The sequence below is a fragment of the Vigna umbellata genome, chromosome 10 (genome assembly GCF_029865625.1).
Source record: "Vigna umbellata cultivar VRB3 chromosome 10, Vumbellata_1.0, whole genome shotgun sequence".
Classification (NCBI taxonomy): Eukaryota; Viridiplantae; Streptophyta; class Magnoliopsida; order Fabales; family Fabaceae; genus Vigna; species Vigna umbellata.
In genome coordinates, this window is record NC_142174.1 from 9,910,482 (window position 1) to 9,930,345 (window position 19,864).

A 19,864-nucleotide genomic window follows, 5' to 3' on the forward strand; every position below is an offset into this window, starting at 1 on the left:
AAATAAACAGTTAAATAAAATTAAAAACAATAAATACAATATATTTTAAAAAAATATCAATTTAATGATTTTCAAGTAAATTATTAAAATATAGTACAAGAAATTGTCAATCGATTCTTTAAATATATTTTATAAATAGATTGTTTTTTTATTCCAGTCATCTTTAAATATATTATTTTTTGTTTTAAATTTTTATAAACATGTCTTTTTTTTAATCCTAAAAATGCAGAAACTACAAGATTCATAGTTTTACAGAATTGTTTAAGTTCACTTTTTACTCACGATTAAAAAAACATTAAAATATACTATTTGTTAATAAATAAAAACTATCACAATTAATTTTTTGACAGCATAATTTTAATTAAGAAAAAATGACTTATTAATATAAATGTATATTATATAATAGTAATGTGATTTATTATATTAAAATTGGTGTTTTCGAAACAGATTAAATTGAAGATGTATATGAAATTTAATATCATTTTCATTGAACTTTATTTAGATTTTAACTGAATTCTTTTTTACTTTCATGAAATTGAAGAAAAAAAATATAATTAAGTTAGTCAATTTATTTAATTCACTAATTGATGATAAATTAGACTAAATTCAAGTTAAATGTTTAGTTAGATTAACTTATCCGTAGTTAACAGAGTGACTTGAGAACACTAACTAAAATTATACATGAATAATATTTTAAAACTTAAGATTAATTTTAATGGAATGGTTGAAAACAAACAGGTCTTAGTCCACCAATATCAGGCCTATAGTGTTTCCACAATTCAGTGATTCTTCTCTTTAGCAACAACCTTCATGAAAAGCAAACAATGTGCATGGCAAGTTAAAAAATTTAACCTCTAATTATTTCCGAAATTAAATCTAATAGGGTTTTAGGTTCCAATTAATAACTGTTCCTGTGAGATAGTAAATGATAGCATTAAAGGGTGATTGATCTAAACAGCTGCTGTAGGTTCAGAGTTGGAAAGGTCATCATGATTCCGCTTCCGACGCAAACGGCGAGATCTTCTTCGAACCCGATTTTGTGTTCCTGAAGGTTGTTTATTGGAGGAATCAGAATGAATAGTGTCTTCCAAAGGCTGAGTATAACCAAAACCACGATCCAGTGGGTCTGATTCCCACGTCGTACCTGCGTTTATCTGCAATAAAATGTATACCAAAAAATGTTATATTCAAAACAAAATCGATCGTTTTAATTATCATTTTCCAGAGGATACAGAATCTTTTTGTAATAGACACAATAACAAAAAATCCCACTCGTGTTCTCCAACACAGTCCATATCCTTCTATCCTTAAATTAGTTAGAAATTAGTATATTTAATTACACTAAAAGTTTTAATTAAAGAACAAGAAAAGGGAAACTAGGAATACTTACAAAAGTATGCTTCGTCTCAAGATTTGGATTTTTGTTGTTGGTGACATTTTCAGACCTGCCTTGGGATTTATCACTAGAATCATTACGAAAATGGTCTTGGGATTTACAATAAGAGACTTGATCGTGTGTCCTATGACCATGGACTGCCTCGCTAAAGAAATTCCGGTCTCTCCATATTAATTTAGGATTATTACTCGAATCATTAAAAATCCTCTCCAAATAGAAATGCTTAAATAGAAGCTGCATCACGGAGGGATCATTCTGGTATTTTGTCACCATTCTGACATTTAACAATAATTAAAATGTGTAAATGAAATGAAAAGCAACTGAATCAAAATAACGATGAAATAGGAGAGATCACTGGAGATTGAAGCTGTTTTTTTTCTCTTTCCATGTCACCCCTCTTTAGTGACAAAGCAATCCGGAGATATACATAATTTCATGGGGGACATGGACAGTTCCAAATGCAAAGATGATAATTATATTTCAAGCAAAGTATCCAATTGGTAGGCATAAACCTTTAACTGGTTACAACAAATAAAACAGGTTTTAATTCTCAACTCATATTTCATAATTAACTTTCAATGATGCGGATTTTTTGTATGTTCTTATCAATCAAGTTAAAAGTGCTACTGTGGGTCCTGGTGTTTGCATTTGAAGCCACTCTTGCTCTTATTCTTTTTATAGGTTTAATTAATACAATTTAGACTTTGTACTGCCCTCTTATAGTAAGTTTTGCTTTTATAACCATATCTTACTTTAAATATGATGATGGAAAAATGGAAACAAATTTGACTTAAAATCTCAAACTGCCTAAGAGGCTGTGTCACCGATGTAACAGTTAAAATGACATTACATGTTTATTAAATTCAAATGGTAAAAAAAAAAACTGTTCTTTGATCAAGTGATACCAAAGACCAAAGCTATGTTTGTAAATGATAGAAGGAACTAAAACTAATAGAAGAACAGGAATGGCTAACAAGATAACTAGAGTGTAAAAGAGAGATGAAAAACTTAAATTTGAAAAAATCTCTACATTATTTGGAACAACTTCAACTGTCATCAAATTCTTATATATAAAATTTGACAACTACAACAATACAAGGTATCAATTAAATCCCATAGCAATTTCATTTGGATTAATAATAGTCGAGTCTTCAACCAATAAGTCAACTGGGGGACGGGGGATTTTGCAGTTAAAATGGAAATGAGTGTTCGGATTACCATATCGGGGTTCCAATCATTCATTTCCACTATCCAATGTACAAAATAGAGAAGTTAACACTGCTGGATTGAAAGAAAAAACACGGGTTACGATCATGTGAACTGTAACACTATAACAGTCACCTTATTTTCAACTTACCCAAAATACTCCTATACCAAGTAATAATAACCTTTCCTTGCTTTTAATAACTCTTCACCATCATTCCTATCAATCCTAGACTGTCTTTGATATCATTTGAAAAAGGTTGTCTATATCCCTCCCTCCTTCTAATAACGTACTTTCTACTTCTATTCAGAACGTGTAATTGACACTTCACATTGATCTTGTTACACACAAAAAAAAAAACCTTTGCAGTTTTAATCAACCACCCACCTATCTACACAGCTCGTCACAGTGGACGAAAGCTAAGCTGAATTGCTCTGCTTATGAAAGCATTTATTTTATTGCCTACTAAAGAACACGAAAGAATGAGATGGTAATTGGAACTTATCGCACAAATAAAAAATGTTCACAGTCTGAGCAACTGAGAGGAGAAAACCTACATATTCGTGAGCTCCTTCTGCAGTAAGCTACCATCCATTGTAAGAACCTGATCTGTAAACGAATAAAAGCTTCTTCGACCTAGGTAAACTCCAGAGTAAACACCAGCTACTGCAAAAGGATAAGACAACTTACAAGACTAACCTATGAAGGCCTTAGTAAAACTGTAGAAATAAAAATATAATAAGTGGTTTCTCTTACCAAATGAAACGTAGACTCGAATTGGTGTACTGAAATTCATAGTTGCTGCAATAAAAGTATAATGCTTATGGTCATACTAACCCCAATGAGAGTCTGCTCTGTCAGTATAATTAAAATATGAAGGACTCTTTCTGGTTATGCAACTCTAAAACAAGAAGACAATGAGTAGTTCTCTTACTGCCTGGAAGGTTGACTTGAAATATTTTTGCTTTACTGAGATTCCGAGTTGCTGCAATAAAGGTATAATCTTATGGTCATACTAACCCCAAATGATAATCTGCTGAGACTATGGAAGAATAATAAAATATACAGGAATCTTCCTGATTAGAATAAGAAGTAAGACACTAACCCTCTCTCTCTCCATCATGATGTTAAGGTAATAGCTAAAAGAGAAAGAACAGCGCTTTTTGTATTTATTTCTTATCTTCGTTATTCTTACAATCACTGCCACTGCTTGGATTAGTCACCAGTCCGATTACTTTTAACACATTAAACATACAATGATCCAAAGCCAAAAATTTCATATATTAAAGCAATATTCACTAAATCATTATAAATTAGCACCACAATAAATAAGATACTAAAATCACAAACCAATACACGCAGCTGTACACCCAGCAAGTGCAAAAGCAGTAAAATCCTTCCCACATTTCCTGTTGAGCGAGTTAAGAATATTATTTTCCGCAGGTGTCAAATTTTCCTACAAAAGAAAAACACATATATTTAGTGATAAAGCCTATAGCACGGGCGTCTGTCAAGTCCATCATCAACGAACTTTCACAATGTGTGCACGAAAACCTTTTCAATGAAATTTGAAGCCACGGAATCATGTTCTTTTATGATGATAACCAATTAAAAGAAGCTGATTTTAACTAAATTTGTTCCAAATATAAAAGCATTTATCTGGAAGTCCAAATTGCAAACCCCAATTAAAATTAAGTGACGAAAACATTGAATCTGTGCTCTCAGACGCCAAGTAGAGAGTGTAACAGTAAAACTCGGAATTAACCTGATCCGGGATATGCATTGACTCTGATTTGTTAAAAATGAATCGAAGGAGAAAGGAAATTGACATTTTATCAAAATAGAAGGGAAGAACCTTCTTGAACTGGAGAACTTCTATAAGATCGAGCCATGCGTGAATCAAACTCATTACGTCACCTTCTCTTTTTCTTGATAACCCTATGTATTTATATATTTTTCTCTGTTAAAAATTATTTCTTAAATTTTTTTAATTTTTAATTTCTTAGAATTAGATTAGTTTTATGTTTTTCTCTTGATTCTTTAGTTTTATAAAATTTTAGTTAAAAAGAAGTTTGTAGGTGTAATTTTTAGTTTTTGTTAATAATTAGGAAATTAGTATTTTTCTGAAATTCTTTCAATAAAAAATGTTTTGTTTTAATTGCATAAATTCTCTTCTTTTTCTTAATTGCTGTTTAATTTTTTTACAGGTTCGGCCAACAATTGGGTCATAATAGAAGTTGATTGAGAGGTGTTAAATTGAAATGAGCTGCTGGAATGGAAATTGGGCTTAGTTGACAAATGGGCTATTGAAGCTGATTGGGCTGATTGGAATTAAATTTGGAAGCGTTGCTGTCTGGATGAGTGGGCCGCTGCTGCCACACTTGGAATGTACTGTAACATTTCATATTGGCCTGCTGCAATGAGGCCTAAGTTGAACGACGTCGTTTTAGGTGAAGAGGGAAGTTGTTGCTTTTGGGACAAGAGAGAAGAAAAGCTGTCGCCACTTACCCAAAGAAGAACCTGACCGGTGGAGCTGAAGACGTGACCGGAGCACGATCCTCGCCGGAAAAGAAGCTGACCGAAGCTTAAGTGGATCGGAGGGTTTGGAGCGCAAAGCTTTTGGAGACCGTTGGATCAAGGTGAAGCTCGAAACGTCACAGCAAGGTTCCCCCTCTTCCATTTTTCTTTTCCCCCTTCCTTTTCTATCTTTTCGTTCTCCAACCCTATATAAAGGGTTTTTCACCATGTAAATAGGAGATATAGAGAACACTTCTTCATACACTTTATACACTTTCAGTTACAGTTCTAAGCTCTGTAGATTAGGGTTCTTTTCCGCTTTTTATAGAGTAGGTTTCCGTTCTCCTTGCTTTTGGAATGCACACTCGCGGTGGTGACAGCCCGTGGTGTCTTCGATTGCGAGTTTGTTCGGTACCTTTTTTTGTACGCTATTGTTAATAATACGTTCTTTCTTGATGTTCTATTTGTAAAGTGTTATATGATTCTGTTATTTTGATTTTTGTGTGTTCTTGTGTTTCTTGTTTTACATTGAAAATGATTTGGATTCTGTCACTCTGCATTCTATAATTTCTTTTGGAATTATACAACCCCAAGGTGGGCGTAAATGAACGAGATGTCTTCTCGAGACAGATAGGAGTTCAATCAATGAAAAAAATATTTTCATTCATGTTGTTTTAGTTGCTGTTAATGAGTGTGAGTTAGGAATAGATTCAATTGTGTTTCATTTGCTGATTTGGCTAAAAATCATTAAAATTGAATTGAATCTGTTTTGTTTTGGGAAATCAATTGATTGTTATTCATTTTAAGTTCTATATTAGAACTTGAGACCCCAAGGTGGGCAATTTATGAACAGGATGTCTTTCTGTATAATAATAAATCAATTGATATGCCAATTCAAGCAAATTTAGTTCAGCTTTGTGACTTTTATCCAACAACTTTGTCCTGATTAGTAGTTTAGGTCGTGTTCTGTTCGTAATGATTAGATTTGGTTCTGATTCATGAGTATGCACTCGATTCTTTGCTTTTAATCATTAGTTTTAGGTTTCTTATTGACTTTTCTTTACTGTAGATTTTACAATTCTGTTTGCAACATTTACTTTCTTTACTGTTCATATTCATTTGGCTTTTAGGATTTTTGATTAGCTTTTAAATTTCCAATTTGAGTTGCTTGTTTATAGTTTTAGTTTTAGGTCATTTTAGTTGCATGTAATTCTCATACTAGTTTAATTTCTGTTTCTGTTTAGGTAGTTTAGAGTTCTGTTTTCATTTCTTTTCCCCACCTTGCATTAGTAGTTAATAATTAGGTAGTAAATATACATTTCTTTTCCCCACCTTGCATTAGTAGTTAATAATTAGGTAGTAAATATACAAGACTAAGCTCTACATTCTGAAGCTTAATCATAGTTGAGTCCTTGGATTGATCCTTGGTTATCCCTTTACTACATTAGTGGGGAAACTGAGTTTGTTGGCTTTGATGCGACTAAAAGCGAGTTAACATTGCTTCCTCTCTGTATCAGTTTCCCAGTATCAGTTTCTCCTTCTTGTTAGGAATAACAGAGTTTCTCAAAGTATCGCAAAATCTAAACGTTGTTGCAGTTAAGACTCGTTCTCCTCTCCCAAATGCTTGGGAGTCATATTGCTTAGGATTTGAGTTTGGAATTCAGGTATAGAATTTTTTTTTATTTTTTTCAAAAGATATTCTTTATTATAATAAATATTTTATAACATGTAAATAATTAGGATTCATAATTCTTTTTGAAAGTATGTAATTATCTATATATGATGAATAATTGAATTTATAATATAAAAGTTATGAATTATTGACAATTTAATTTAGAAATTCTGATAAACAGTGAAGAAGCATGGCCATGAGCATTGGCGTGAGCATGAGCACGAGCATTTGCAGCACGAGGATGATTGGTATAGAGAAAGGAGTGTTGGAATCATGCAAGACGCTAAGACATGTGAAGCAAGTGCATGCTCAGATCCTCCGTTCAAAGGTGGACCACTCTAATTCTCTGCTTCTCGAACTCCTTCTTTGTTGTTGCACCCTTCCTTCTTCTTCTTCTTCTCCTTCAGCCCTTCACTATGCGCTTTCTCTTTTCACCCAAATTCCAAATCCACACACTCGTTTCTCCAACCAACTCTTCCGTCAGTTCTCTCGTGGCCCCACACCGGAGGGGACCCTCCTCCTCTATCGCCTCGTCCGGAGAAACGGTACCCTTCTGGACAGGTTCAGCTTCCCCCCTCTGTTGAAGGCCGTTTCCAAACTTTCTGCCTTGAATCTGGGCTTGGAGGTTCACGGCCTGGTTTCCAAGTTGGGCTTCCATGACGACCCTTTTATTCAAACCGCCTTGATTGCCATGTACGCGGCATGTGGACGTATTATGGATGCCCGTTTGGTGTTTGACAAAATGTCTCACAGGGATGTCGTTACCTGGAATATTATGATTGATGGGTACTCCCAGATTGGTCATTATGACCATGTTTTAAGGCTCTACGAAGAAATGAAGATTTCTGGTATGGAGCTTGATTCTATTATCCTTTGTACCGTGCTTTCTGCTTGTGGTCATGCGGGAAATTTAAGCTATGGCAAAGCAATTCATGAGTTCATTAAGGATAATGATTTTCGTGTTGACTCACATCTACAGACTGCTCTTGTTAATATGTATGCGAGTTGTGGTGCTATGTATCTGGCTAGGGAAGTCTATGATCAACTTCCCTCAAAACATTTGGTTGTTTCTACTGCTATGCTTTCGGGGTATGCGAAGATTGGATTGGTGAAAGATGCGCGCTTCATATTTGACCAAATAGTTGAGAAGGACTTGGTGTGTTGGAGTGCCATGATATCTGGTTATGCTGAAAGTGATCAGCCTCAAGAGGCTCTTGAATTGTTTGATGAGATGCAACGACGGAGAATAGTGCCTGATCAGATCACGATGCTGAGTGTCATTTCTGCTTGTGCTCATGTTGGTGCACTTGTTAAAGCCAGATGGGTTCATTCATATGCAGATAAAAATGGTTTTGGAAGGGCTCTTCCCATCAACAATGCCCTGGTTGATATGTATGCTAAATGTGGCAACTTGGTCAGAGCAAGAGAGGTATTTGAGAATATGCCAAGAAAAAATGTGATATCTTGGTCCAGCATGATCAACGCTTTCGCCATTCATGGGGATGCTGATAGTGCCATAGCTCTTTTCCATAGGATGAAAGTACAAAATATTGAGCCCAATGCGGTTACGTTTATAGGTATACTTTATGCATGCAGTCATGCAGGCTTGGTTGAGGAGGGCGAGAAATTCTTTTCCTCCATGATCAATGACCACAACATTTCTCCCCAACGTGAACATTATGGTTGCATGGTGGACCTATATTGCAGAGCCAAACTCTTGAGAAAAGCATTGGAGCTTATTGAGACTATGCCTTTTCCGCCAAATGTTATCATCTGGGGATCCCTAATGTCTGCTTGTCAAAATCACGGTGAGCTTGAATTAGGGGAATTTGCTGCAAAACGAGTACTTGAGTTAGAGCCTGATCATGATGGGGCCCTTGTAGTTTTGTCAAATATTTATGCCCAAGAAAAAAGGTGGGATAATGTCGGACTGGTCAGGAAATTAATGAGTCATAAAGGTATCTCAAAGGAGAAGGCATGTAGTAGGATTGAACTGGATAACGAGGTGCATGTGTTTATGATGGCAGATAGATATCATAAGCAATCAGATGAAATATATAAAAAGTTAGATGAGATAGTGAGTCAACTGAAACTAGTTGGTTACACACCAAGCTCTTCGGGAATTTTGGTTGATTTGGAAGAGGAAGAAAAAAAAGAAATAGTTCTCTGGCATAGCGAAAAATTAGCACTGTGCTACGGCCTAATTGGTGAGAGAAAAGAATCATCATGCATTCGTATAATTAAAAATCTTAGAATTTGTGAGGATTGTCATTCCTTTATGAAACTGGTCTCAAAGGAGTACCGAACAGAGATTGTTATGAGAGACAGGACTAGGTTTCACCATTTTAGTGGTGGAATTTGTTCTTGTAGAGACTATTGGTGAATTATTCCAATCTGTAAATTGAATTAAACTGGCATATCCTCATTTTGGGCCTGCCCTGTATATGCCAGGGCATGTACTTCAGCTTGGCAAGGGTTAACTACTATAAAGTTGATCATCATTTCTAATTTTGTTTAAAATTACCATAAATTCATTTTCTTTTGGTTGAATACCGCTCATTTGGCAGTAAATAATTGAAAATTTTGACCACGTTACTTTACAGATACCATATCTATAGTAGTATTAGAGTGACATCAAACTCGATCGAACTTGACACACGCATAACAAGCTTACTTTCAAAATATGCATTAAGAAATTATATGGGATAAAAGGTGCTTCTAAACCTTCATTAAGCGGCCAGAATCTTCTTCCCTCAAGGTTCTACAAAATTTCCTTTACCAAACCCATTTCATATTGGAAATCTAAACAAGTTCGTATTTGACTCCGGAGGACTCTATTTTTTCTATTATTTATGAACTTTATTTTGCTTAAAAGAAAAATGTTTAAAAAATCAATCGTGACCCTAAAGAATAGGAGAAATTGTCAATCCTGATGCATAGAGGAGATGTGTATGTTCTAAAGGAGTTTCCAATAGTAGCAGTAAGGATCAGTCGTGTTCCATTAATTTATCATAAATACATAAATAATTGCTTGGAAGGTCAGGTCTCAGTAGTTTATGACTTAATGGTTACGGAAAATCATTGCACTTGAAGAATTGGAATCCATGCGTGGTTGCCTAGTGGCGGCTACCATTCATCACGACACCACCAACTCCAAAATGGCACAGTAGCCTAATCATGATATTATAATTCACACAAATGTTAAAGCTAATTAAGTACCTTAATTATCACATTTCATAATCCATCTTTAGCTGCAACAAATGGATTTAGTCCTTCGCCATTTGATTTGTGTTGCTTTAATGGACCTTTATGGAGATTCTATGCCTCAACCTCAAGAAAACTATCGTCAGCCACATAACATAACGTAGTAAGATAAAAGGAAAATCGCATACTATCATTACATAAGACAAGTTGATGATGACATTCTCCATTATAGCCACAGGGCAGTGAAAAAAAAATCCATTTTTTGTGCTTGAAAGTCGAGGGTTACAGAGTGAGAAGTTGACCATAGGAGCTTCTTTAATAACATAGTAATTAAACTCCCAGATAAGTTTATGGACAAGAAATGATTGCTGATAAAATAAATAGACAACAAATGATAGCGTCAAACCTCTGAACATTTTGTTTTTCAGTTTAATATTATGGTATGAAATCTAGTACCAGTCGCACTAAAAGATTGGTCCCATATTATTTAGTAAAACTGAGATGAGAAAGAGTGCTCAAAAACAGTACGTTGAGCTTAACATCAAATGCTTGTGAGAATTCAAAGAGTAAGTTGAAGTCTCATGTTGAATAAAAATAAAAAAGTAGAATATTATAAAAAAAATGAAAGAGTTGTTAACCTTTTCTTTTAAAGTTTTTGAATAAAGATTGGTGTCAAATCTCTTACATGATTCATTTCATGTCTTATCTGTTATTGTATTTCTCCAATACTCAACAAATGCCACTTGACTTGTAAAGTAAGTTAGTTTCAAAGGGATTAATCTTTTAACGAGAAGCATTAAGATAGTTACATAATCTTTTTCCATCTTAAGCAGAAATCGTATGTACGGTATGATCTAGAGGAACTTTTGGAAGAGAATGGTTTTTCTGCCGATCAGTCACATGTAGAATAAAGTTGGGATTTAACAGTTTATCTTGGAAATTAGACGTCTGCTGCCAAGAAAGGAAAACAGAGAAAAAAAGAAAGAAAGAGAAGAAAAAGACGGATGAAGCAAAAGGCACTCTATGTACAACAAGACAAAATGAGAAGCGTAGCCACAAAAAGCTAAGTATAAACTTTATTCGAACGAAAGGAAAGATAGTTATATGGTATTCCCTGTTCCAACTTGCAGGTTCCTCTGTTTTCATCAGTGCAATGTGAAAGCAGAGGAATCGGTGACTTGAGAAGTGGTGTTTGACCTGCCACTGTACTTGTTTGACGGTGAAGTAAAATCAGTTGACCTTCTCCTCAGCATCTGCCTCATCCCATCGGCCACTCTAACAGCAGGATTCGATTTGATCTTCCCACAGAATGACATGTGAGCTTTCACAGCTTCATCCATGGCAAAAGGCATTTTCCCTCTGTTAATCTCGTCTCTCACTGCTTCTGAGCACAACCCACATAGCCATTTCCCGTCAAACTTGGCCTTCACGTCGCGGATATATTCTGGGGTGCAATCCTCTTTGAGGCCACAGCACTCACACTTGACCGATTCCACTTCCATATCTGGCTGTAAAGACAAGTTCTTTATGAACTCTTATCTCCCTTTTAAGGAGGAGAATGAGAATCTTCGGATAATGGCAGCCACGGGTGGTTCTTTTCTTGTTTTGGTCGGATTCGAGCGCAATGATGACAGAAACAGTCTTGGTTATTTACTTTATGTTGACAAGTTGTGCGCTTTCTCAGTTGGGATTGATGGTTTTTTTGCTTCAAGAACTAGTAAGAGTGTGTTGTTCAACTAGAGCTTTTATGGTGTTTGAGATGAAAGAGAGAATGGGAATTTAAGTAGGGAAGACTGTCATAATTTCCTCCATGTTCTAAGGGACATGGCGGATGTGGAAAATAAAAAGGGAGTGGTCGGAGGGGCCTTGCTTTTGACCCCACTTTGCATTTAATAACAATTAGTAATGTCACACATCATCTTCTAATCAAACAAATGAATTACCTTCACTAAATACTACAACTATCTGATATCTGTCTTATTCCTTGTTAATAACTCCTCTTCAGGCCTCAGAATTCAGAAATTGAGATAATCAACGGTCATTCAAAGTTCATATGTACCGAAAATAAGATCAATTTATATAGTATATAAATGACTATAAATCATCTTTTACAAATTAGTTTTGTATGTTTAAATTAGACTTAAAGTCCATTTATTAATACAGATTAAAACCTATTCTAACAAAATTTGTATGAAGATATTGTTTTATCCACTGTCAAACTATCGGTTCTTTAGTATTGAGTTAGACTTTAACACAAAATTACATGAAGGTGGGGTAATGTGCGGTTGGATTCTTTTATAGCATGTTTATTTATGTTGTTTTGTCGTCGCTTTTGGTAGTTTGTCCAATAGTTCTTCTGATGTTACGTGAATTTCATTCTCACAATTTTATGATTATCAGTTTGAAGGATTATTTTTTGTTGTTCACAATTCTACTTTATTGAACTGACACTGAGGCACCTGCTTAATTATGGATATGAGTTGTCTGAGTGCTCGTTCTTCTTTTCTGTTGACCTTTGCTTTCGGTTTAAAAGATAAGTGACTTGTATTTAGCTTCGTGATTGTCTAATCCTTTTTCCTCTCTCGTGTATGAACCTAGATACGACACCTATCTTATACGATAATGTAGTCATTTATTAAGACTCAGTATTTCTCTGTTTCATGCTAGTTTTTTTTTCCTAAGACTCTCTGCATCATAGTTTTTCTCCCCACCATTATTGAGAAATAAAGGAGAAAACTGAGAAACTCCCAAGCACATGGGGCAATAGGTAGTCTTGTTCGTCTGGTTAGCTTAATGAATTATATGAATTTGGAGTGCTAATTGATTATTTTTCTAAGGTATTTAGTGAGGTAAGACTTAGTGAGGTAAGACAATCACAATCACTGTTAAGAAATATCTTCGGTCCAAAATCTTAAGACAAATTCTTCTTCAAGAATGAGTTTCTTCCACATTGTTACACTTTTCTTCCAACGGAAGCATTCCAAGACGAATTATCGACTCTGATACTATACAAGATATTGACATCGCTTTTTATCGAAAACCTTAAGACAATGATTTAATAGATCTCAACTTTACAGTGTAATCTATTTTTTCAGTTTTACTTTACGTGGGGCTTAGACTCACGTTTGAATTCTCATCCGCTTTTTGTATTAGAATTCTCAGCAGCTTTTCGTATTAGAATTTTCATTACTTAGCTATGAGGAATGGACTGGTTGATTTAGCTTATGAAAACGGATTTGCATCTGAGATATCACTTCTGAATGCACCAAACTTGAAAGTTAACATGGCATACCTTTTGTTTTCTCTTATTTTCAACAACTTTATATCATACTAAGCATTATTGTTATTCACTAAATCGCTATAAAAGAAAATTCAATTGACAAATGAATGTGACAGAACACTGAATAGACAACTTGACTACAGAATGCCGAAATCTCTACTTGCAGGTGGCAATAATAGAACAAATATTGTGGATTGTTTTATCTTTTGGCGAAAACAATTATGTCTTTTCTAATTTTATTTTTTTCTCTTTCATGTACAGCGAAGAAACAAGATCTCTTTATGTGATTCTAGTCAAAATGGTATGTGCAATGCTGCTCAGCCAGTTAGCCTGCACATGGCAAACGTACCCTTTGCTTGGTTGTCTTGGCAAATCAAGTTGCCACTGTTAAAATGCAGGAATTTAAGCAAATGCAAAAGGTTTAACTTGAAAATAATTTTGAAAATCAACATAGAAAATCGAGGACCCCACTTCACAGTGTTGGCCATTTCTCCAATCTGTGATTAGTTCACTTTCATGGGTCTCCTTTTATGTGACGCGACACTGAGTGTATCCTAACATCATTAAATTGAAGTTAATGAATTATCAGAGGATTGTGTCATAGTGGTAGAATTTCCTGGAATTTAAGTGTTAATTGTGTGGCCTAGGTCAGGTTGCTATCTTCTTCTTCTTGAACGTTGCTTTCAGCAACATTGTTGAGTTGGGTCTAATGTTGTTGATTCATTTTCACAACTAAATACATAGACACACGAGTATTCTGGATTTCTGATGTGTGTAAGATCGTAATTGGTTTTCCGTTTAATCGGGAATCCAAATCCAAGTGCGAGTGTAAGTTTCACGTTAGATAAAAATGAGAAAGTAGAACAGGTGAAAGACTCATTAATATTAATTTGTTATTTTAAGATTTTGGATAAAGAATGATGTTAATTCTTTATAATTGGTTAAGATATTATTGATGTTTGTGTAATCCATATAAAATTATATTATTGATGTTTATGTAATCCACGTAAAAACAGACTACTCGTAATTGTGATTGGTCACCTTCGCGAATTCTTTTCATGAGAAAAGAGAATGTATTCAAAGTCGAGTTGGTCCACGTTGAAAGACATGAACATATGAAAGGAAACATCGGCATGTGCAACTTTGAAACCACCCAGCCACTCCCTTCAGACTTACCCAACTTTTGGTTACATTGTCATTCAAATATCAACTGTTTGCCTCTTTCTTTCTTTCAATACCACACTCCCAACCATTTTCTTCTTAATTACTTTTCACATTTTAATATGAATAACTTTGTTATCTTTCTTACGTGATGATAATGAGGAAAAAATTACATTTAGACTCAAAGTTTGTCTCACCTTTGATTAGAAAACTTTGTGATATTTATGTTATGTTACACATTTTTATGAGTCAACATTAAGATCAGTCTAACACTCATAAGAACAATTAAGTGGTTGTAAATCCTAAAAAATCTTAAATATAATTTATAATAAATTTACAAATGAGTATTATTTATTAGTTCTTGACCGTAATTATAGTTTTATGAATAATAGATTCATCTTAAAATTTATAAATATAAATATAAAATAAAAGATAAATAATCATATTTATTGTAAATTTAAAATTTTAATATAATATTTGATTGTCTAGATTACTGTCTTAAACAACAAAATACCTTTGACAACTACATATTCACAAAATTTACCAATACGTAAAATATTGACATTAGTTTTAATGCAAAATATCAAGATAATAAATTTATAAATTCCTATGTCTTGACCGCTTGTATTTTCATATATTTATCATAAATAATAATAATTTATATTAATATATAATTAAACCTTTCATTTTAATATACACGTTTTTTTTTTCAGTTTTACTCTTGAATATATGTTTTAAGTGTTCCTTTTAAATTCAATATCTTTTATTTGATCATTTTTTATATTTAATTATTTTCTAAAACTAAAATATTTTGTTTGTAATAAAAAATTATCTATAATAAAATTATAAAAACTATTTATATTTATATTTATTTTAATAATTATAATAATAATTTTATTTTATTTATCTTAAAAAAATAATACACAGCACGGTTATTATTTATAATAAGGGTTAAATATGTTTTTGGTCCCTTAACTTTCAGTAAAAATTGGAATTAGTCCCTCTTCAAAACTTTGGACTAATTTTAGTCCCCAAACTTTAGAAATGTGTGAATTTAGTCTTTTTAACCAAATTTTGTTAACTTTATTTGATGTTTCAAACGCATTTCTCAGTGAACATTGAAGCAAAAATATGTCAAACCGTGTAAACAACTCAAATACTATCATGAAACGCACTTGAAGCATCAAATAAAACTAATAAAATTTAGTTAAAATGACTAATTTTACACATTTCTAAAGTTTTGGGACTAAATTAGGCTAAAGTTTTGAAAAAGGACTAATTCTAATTTTTACTGAAAATTAAGAGACCAAAATCACATTTAATCCTTGTAGTACCAATGTCATTTAAAGTCTCAATTACTTTTGTGTTGTTTATCAGCTCCGATTTTAAGACACATCGGAAAAATAATATTAAAAGAATAGTCTCCTCGAAACATCTAATGTTTCCTACAAAATATAACTATTTTAACTAAGAATGAGTATTGATATCATTTATAATATAATATAACTTTTCTTAAACACAAAAGGAGATAGGACGAGTAGTTATCCTCTATTTATACCTACCTTGTTACTTGTATCATATATAATTATTGTAATAAAATTATTCAAGTAATTGTGTAATTCTTATTTTATTTATATTTAAAAAATTGCTTTGATTTAAATATTTATCATAATTTATTCCATTTTTTTGTTTTTAAGTTAATACAAATATAAATAACAAGAAAGTAATTAATATTATTTTCAATTTTAAAATTAATGGTTAAGTAAAAATAATAATTGAGGATCAAATTTATATTTTATTTTCACTCTCATGTCCCATCAAAAGTTGAATAATTGGAATGATCAAGGAATTTCTGGAACCTTTGAATTGCATATTGACTGTATGTGATACAGTTATCATTGTACAACCGTTTTTCAGGATAAATAAGTGAAAGAAAGAAAGACAAAAGAGAAAAAAAAAAATTAATGAAAAAAAAGTAACTCTATTGCATCATTATCTTAAGTTAGTCATTGTAATTTGATGGGGATTAATGCCTAAGTTTGCAAATAGAGCTAGCTTATTACCACTAAACTTCAAATCAATAATCATTAGTGTTCCTTTAATATCTTTCTCTGATATCATTAACATTCTCTCAAAATTAATCTTTTCTCTAATGAACTTCACCTAACTCCTTTATATAATATCTATACCTATACATTATATTATATTATATATAAATAAAGAATTTTTTTTCTAATTTTATTATTTAAATAAATATTTTTAAAATTAAAATAAGTATTTTATCAATTTTATTTTTTAATTGATTGATTTTCTAAATTTAATTGTTTTCCTGATTTGATAGTTTTTTAAATTTAACCCTTTTTTTTAATTATAAAACTATCCATAAAATAAATAAATTATATTTTCAATAAAGATACGAAAGTTGTTTTAATTTTACAATTATAATAATAATAATTTTATTATTTTTTATTATCATAAAGAAACATGTGAATGTGATACATATGCTTTTACTAGTATATATAATAAAAATAATATTCGGTTAATAATTTTATACTTTACATGTGAATGGTATTTATGTATGTATTATAAATATTGTTAGTATCTTATAATTATTAGAAAAAATCAATCCGAATATATAAAAATTGGAAAAATTTATTTTAGAAGTATGTTTAACATAATAAATAATACATTTCTGAAAATCCTCAACCCGATTAATTAGGTTAAAAATTACACTCAAGGTTATCCATTGAGTCCTAGTACTTTAAATTTTAGATAGTTTAAAAAAATTGTAAAATTGACACAAAATTATAAAAATATATAAATTATAAAGTCATCTATATTGAAGCCAATCATCATTAGGCCCAACAAAATTAGGCCCAACAAAATGAGCCGGTAAACAAGTGGACCGGCCTCATTTTATAAGGCCTATTCTCCGAAGCGAAGCTCTCATGCAAACTGTTTACAAATTCGACAGGTTACGAATTTGAGTGTTAACTCATTATTGGTTAAATTTGATAAAAAAAATACTTAAGTTTTGGTTTGATCTTTTTTTTTTCCTATAAACGTGAATAATGGGTTAATTTGATTCTGGTAAAAATTATTGATTCTTGTTAGAAAATTGTAAATAGTAGTTAAGATAAGTAATTAAACATACAGTCATGTAAATATTAATAAAAAATGTCATTTCAACAAACTGAATTTGCAAGTTTATGAATAAGTAATTGAAACTTGTTGGAGGATTAATAAAAAAATGTTTGTTTATGGTTCTTCGTCTTTATAATCATAATCATAGGTATCATTTTCGTAGGGTTATGCGATTTTATTTAATAATTAAAGCTTCTAGAACAATGCATATTCGATAAATGAATAGAAAACAGAATATATGTTATCAGTTAAACTGTGGAAAGACAATAAAACGCAATGCTCACATGTAAAAGGGTGATGAACAGTTGCAACTTGGAGAAACGACATGTCTGTAAATGTGTCTGCATAATTGGTAGCAAGTGAAAGAAGGTCTCTATTGTTACCTTCGTGGTTTGGAGAAGGTACAATAATGCGCATAGATGTTGAACTTGGTTGAATACCTTTGATAATATATGATGAGATCATTAACGATTTTGGTAAAAAGGGTAACAAAGAGCTCAGATGAGTTATCAGTCACATATTTGAGTTATTGCTTGCCTTCATCTGACTGTGGGGTCTCCAAAGTTTGAGTTTGATCCCACTTGTCAGCTTATCAAGTGTCTGACAGAAACAGTTAACAATGACCAAACATTTGTTGAGTTTATCGAGGAGAGGTTTCTGTGAGTTATACATGAGTCAACTATATATGGAATCGACATTATTTTTTACCTAAAACCTTAAGACAACAGGTCTTTCACCTTTATATAATACTCTATTTTCTTATTTTTATCCAATGTGGGACTTAGACTCTTGGATTTTCAACAGCATTCATAACGTAACAAGACACCATCGTCAGTTTCTGGATTCAAATGTTGGAACTTTGTTTTCTTCCAATGGTTTGATTGTTAATTGACGAATTTAAGAAATTGATATTATGTTCCTTCTGAAAATGTTTGGCAAAAAAAGTTCTGTTTTTAGATTGGTTGTACAATAATTATAGATTTATAAAAGTGAAAATAAAAAGGTGCATTATTAATCTTTGGAGATTTGGGATCTAGGCCCAGTGAAGTTGTCGTCTGAGAAGTGGGGGCAGAGAAGAAAAAAAAAGAAAGAATTGAAAGTGAATGGAACAGTTGGTAATGATAAGTCAACTGCTGCAGTGATTGCTTCCAGAAATATGAAGTAAAAGTCTTTATGATGAAAGTAAAAAGGTCATTCTTATTGCCACACCCAAATCGCTTACGAGGCATACCCTAAGACAGTTTAATATTTCTTTCTTTTTTTTATTCTTTGAAACGTATTTGTTATTGCGAAGAAAATATTATGAAATTAAACATGTGTACAGACTATTCGATCAATAAAGAACCGGGCAGTTGATAACTCACGGTTCTATGTAAGCTGATCGGTTAATTGAATCAGACTAATAGCAGAAATAACGTTAAAAATGATTATATTAACTCTAAATTACATCAGTACTATCGTAATTAGATTATATAAATTTATGATATTCAGGTAGTTAGTTATATTGATTGTATATTTATTGTTAATATTAATCAAACATATACCTACATCCCAATTTGACCTATGTATGGTTATTGATTCGACCTATGTATGGTTATTGATGGGGTTACTAAAAAAGTAAAAGTATCATGACATTGATATTTATTTGACACACCTAACAAAGATAAAATAGTTTTAAAAAAATAATTTTTTTTTGTAACTTTTCAAAAAATAAAAAAGTAAAAAAGAACAGTGTTAAATGAATGTAAAAAACTTATAAATGTCAAAATATCATTGTTCTTAATAAAAATGTTAAAAGAGGGAGATAATAAGAGAAAACGACACTTATGTGGTGTTTTGAAAAGTAGGATCCTTTCAAAAAAAAGTTGAAAGTAGTAAAAACGAGTTTTCCAGATAAATAGAATCCTCTTAGAAATCCCAAATACTAGATTACCTATGAAATGTATATGTTACATAAAAGAAAAACACTAAATTAGGTATTATATATATTATAGAACAAAGAAAACTATTTTGCATTCATTTAACATTTCTATTTTCACTTTTTTATTATTAAGAAAAACGGTGTGAAATGAGTATAACTCAACATTCAAGTGTTCATAATAGAATCTACACTTTTCAATTTTGGGCTGAGTGATAGAGATAAAAAAAATAAAAATAGAGAAATTAATAAAATGGTGATGAAGTTCATTGGTAGTGGGACAGGGGCCATGAGGACAAAATGTGCTTGAGTACAAAAACTACCAATCAACCAAATAAAGGTACGACCATAATTGTTAGTGTCTTCTT

General features: G+C 32.1%; 3 protein-coding genes across 8 annotated transcripts; 1 reads left to right on the top strand and 2 right to left on the bottom strand.

The window, feature by feature from the left end:
* Positions 1-686: 686 nt before the first annotated feature.
* On the bottom strand, positions 687-4,509 carry LOC148191853 (uncharacterized). Its single transcript, XM_088100260.1, has 7 exons — positions 4,456-4,509; positions 3,951-4,056; positions 3,535-3,585; positions 3,357-3,401; positions 3,158-3,266; positions 1,391-1,670; positions 687-1,154 (listed from the first exon to the last, which is right to left on the bottom strand). Exons 1-7 carry the CDS (start codon positions 4,507-4,509, stop codon positions 951-953), a joined length of 849 nt encoding a protein of 282 aa, XP_087956386.1. The 3' UTR covers positions 687-950.
* Positions 4,510-5,039: 530 nt separating this feature from the next.
* LOC148191854 (Pentatricopeptide repeat (PPR) superfamily protein) lies at positions 5,040-14,037 on the top strand. Of its 6 annotated transcripts, none has more exons than XR_015782616.1 (3): positions 5,040-5,264; positions 6,635-6,781; positions 13,535-14,037. XR_015782616.1 is itself a non-coding variant. In XM_088100478.1 (3 exons), exon 3 carries the CDS (start codon positions 6,980-6,982, stop codon positions 9,170-9,172), a length of 2,193 nt encoding a protein of 730 aa, XP_087956604.1. In that variant the 5' UTR covers positions 5,040-5,264; positions 6,635-6,781; positions 6,955-6,979; the 3' UTR covers positions 9,173-9,297. The 6 variants fall into 6 exon arrangements, 4 of the variants coding, with proteins under 4 accessions (XP_087956604.1, XP_087956603.1, XP_087956605.1 ...); XM_088100478.1 differs by lacking the exon at positions 13,535-14,037 and adding an exon at positions 6,955-9,297; XM_088100477.1 differs by lacking the exon at positions 13,535-14,037 and adding an exon at positions 6,971-9,297.
* Positions 10,999-13,493, bottom strand: LOC124849158 (uncharacterized). The gene has a single exon (XM_047327043.2). The coding sequence runs from the start codon at positions 11,493-11,495 to the stop codon at positions 11,139-11,141; it is 357 nt and encodes a 118-aa protein (XP_047182999.1). The 5' UTR covers positions 11,496-13,493; the 3' UTR covers positions 10,999-11,138.
* Positions 14,038-19,864: the final 5,827 nt, after the last annotated feature.

Bases quoted from the DNA above. Each gene is read 5' to 3' on its own strand.
- LOC148191854 (XM_088100478.1), top strand. From the start codon at position 6,980: ATGGCCATGAGCATTGGCGTGAGCATGAGCACGAGCATTTGCAGCACG.
- LOC148191853 (XM_088100260.1), bottom strand. From the start codon at position 4,509: ATGAGTTTGATTCACGCATGGCTCGATCTTATAGAAGTTCTCCAGTTC. The intron at 4,057-4,455 runs GTTCTTCCCTTC...TTTCTTTTGTAG, and splicing joins AAGTTCTCCAGTTCAAGAAG to GAAAATTTGACACCTGCGGA. The intron at 3,402-3,534 runs GTAAGAGAACTA...CTTTTATTGCAG, and splicing joins TCAAGTCAACCTTCCAGGCA to CAACTATGAATTTCAGTACA.
- LOC124849158 (XM_047327043.2), bottom strand. From the start codon at position 11,495: ATGGAAGTGGAATCGGTCAAGTGTGAGTGCTGTGGCCTCAAAGAGGAT.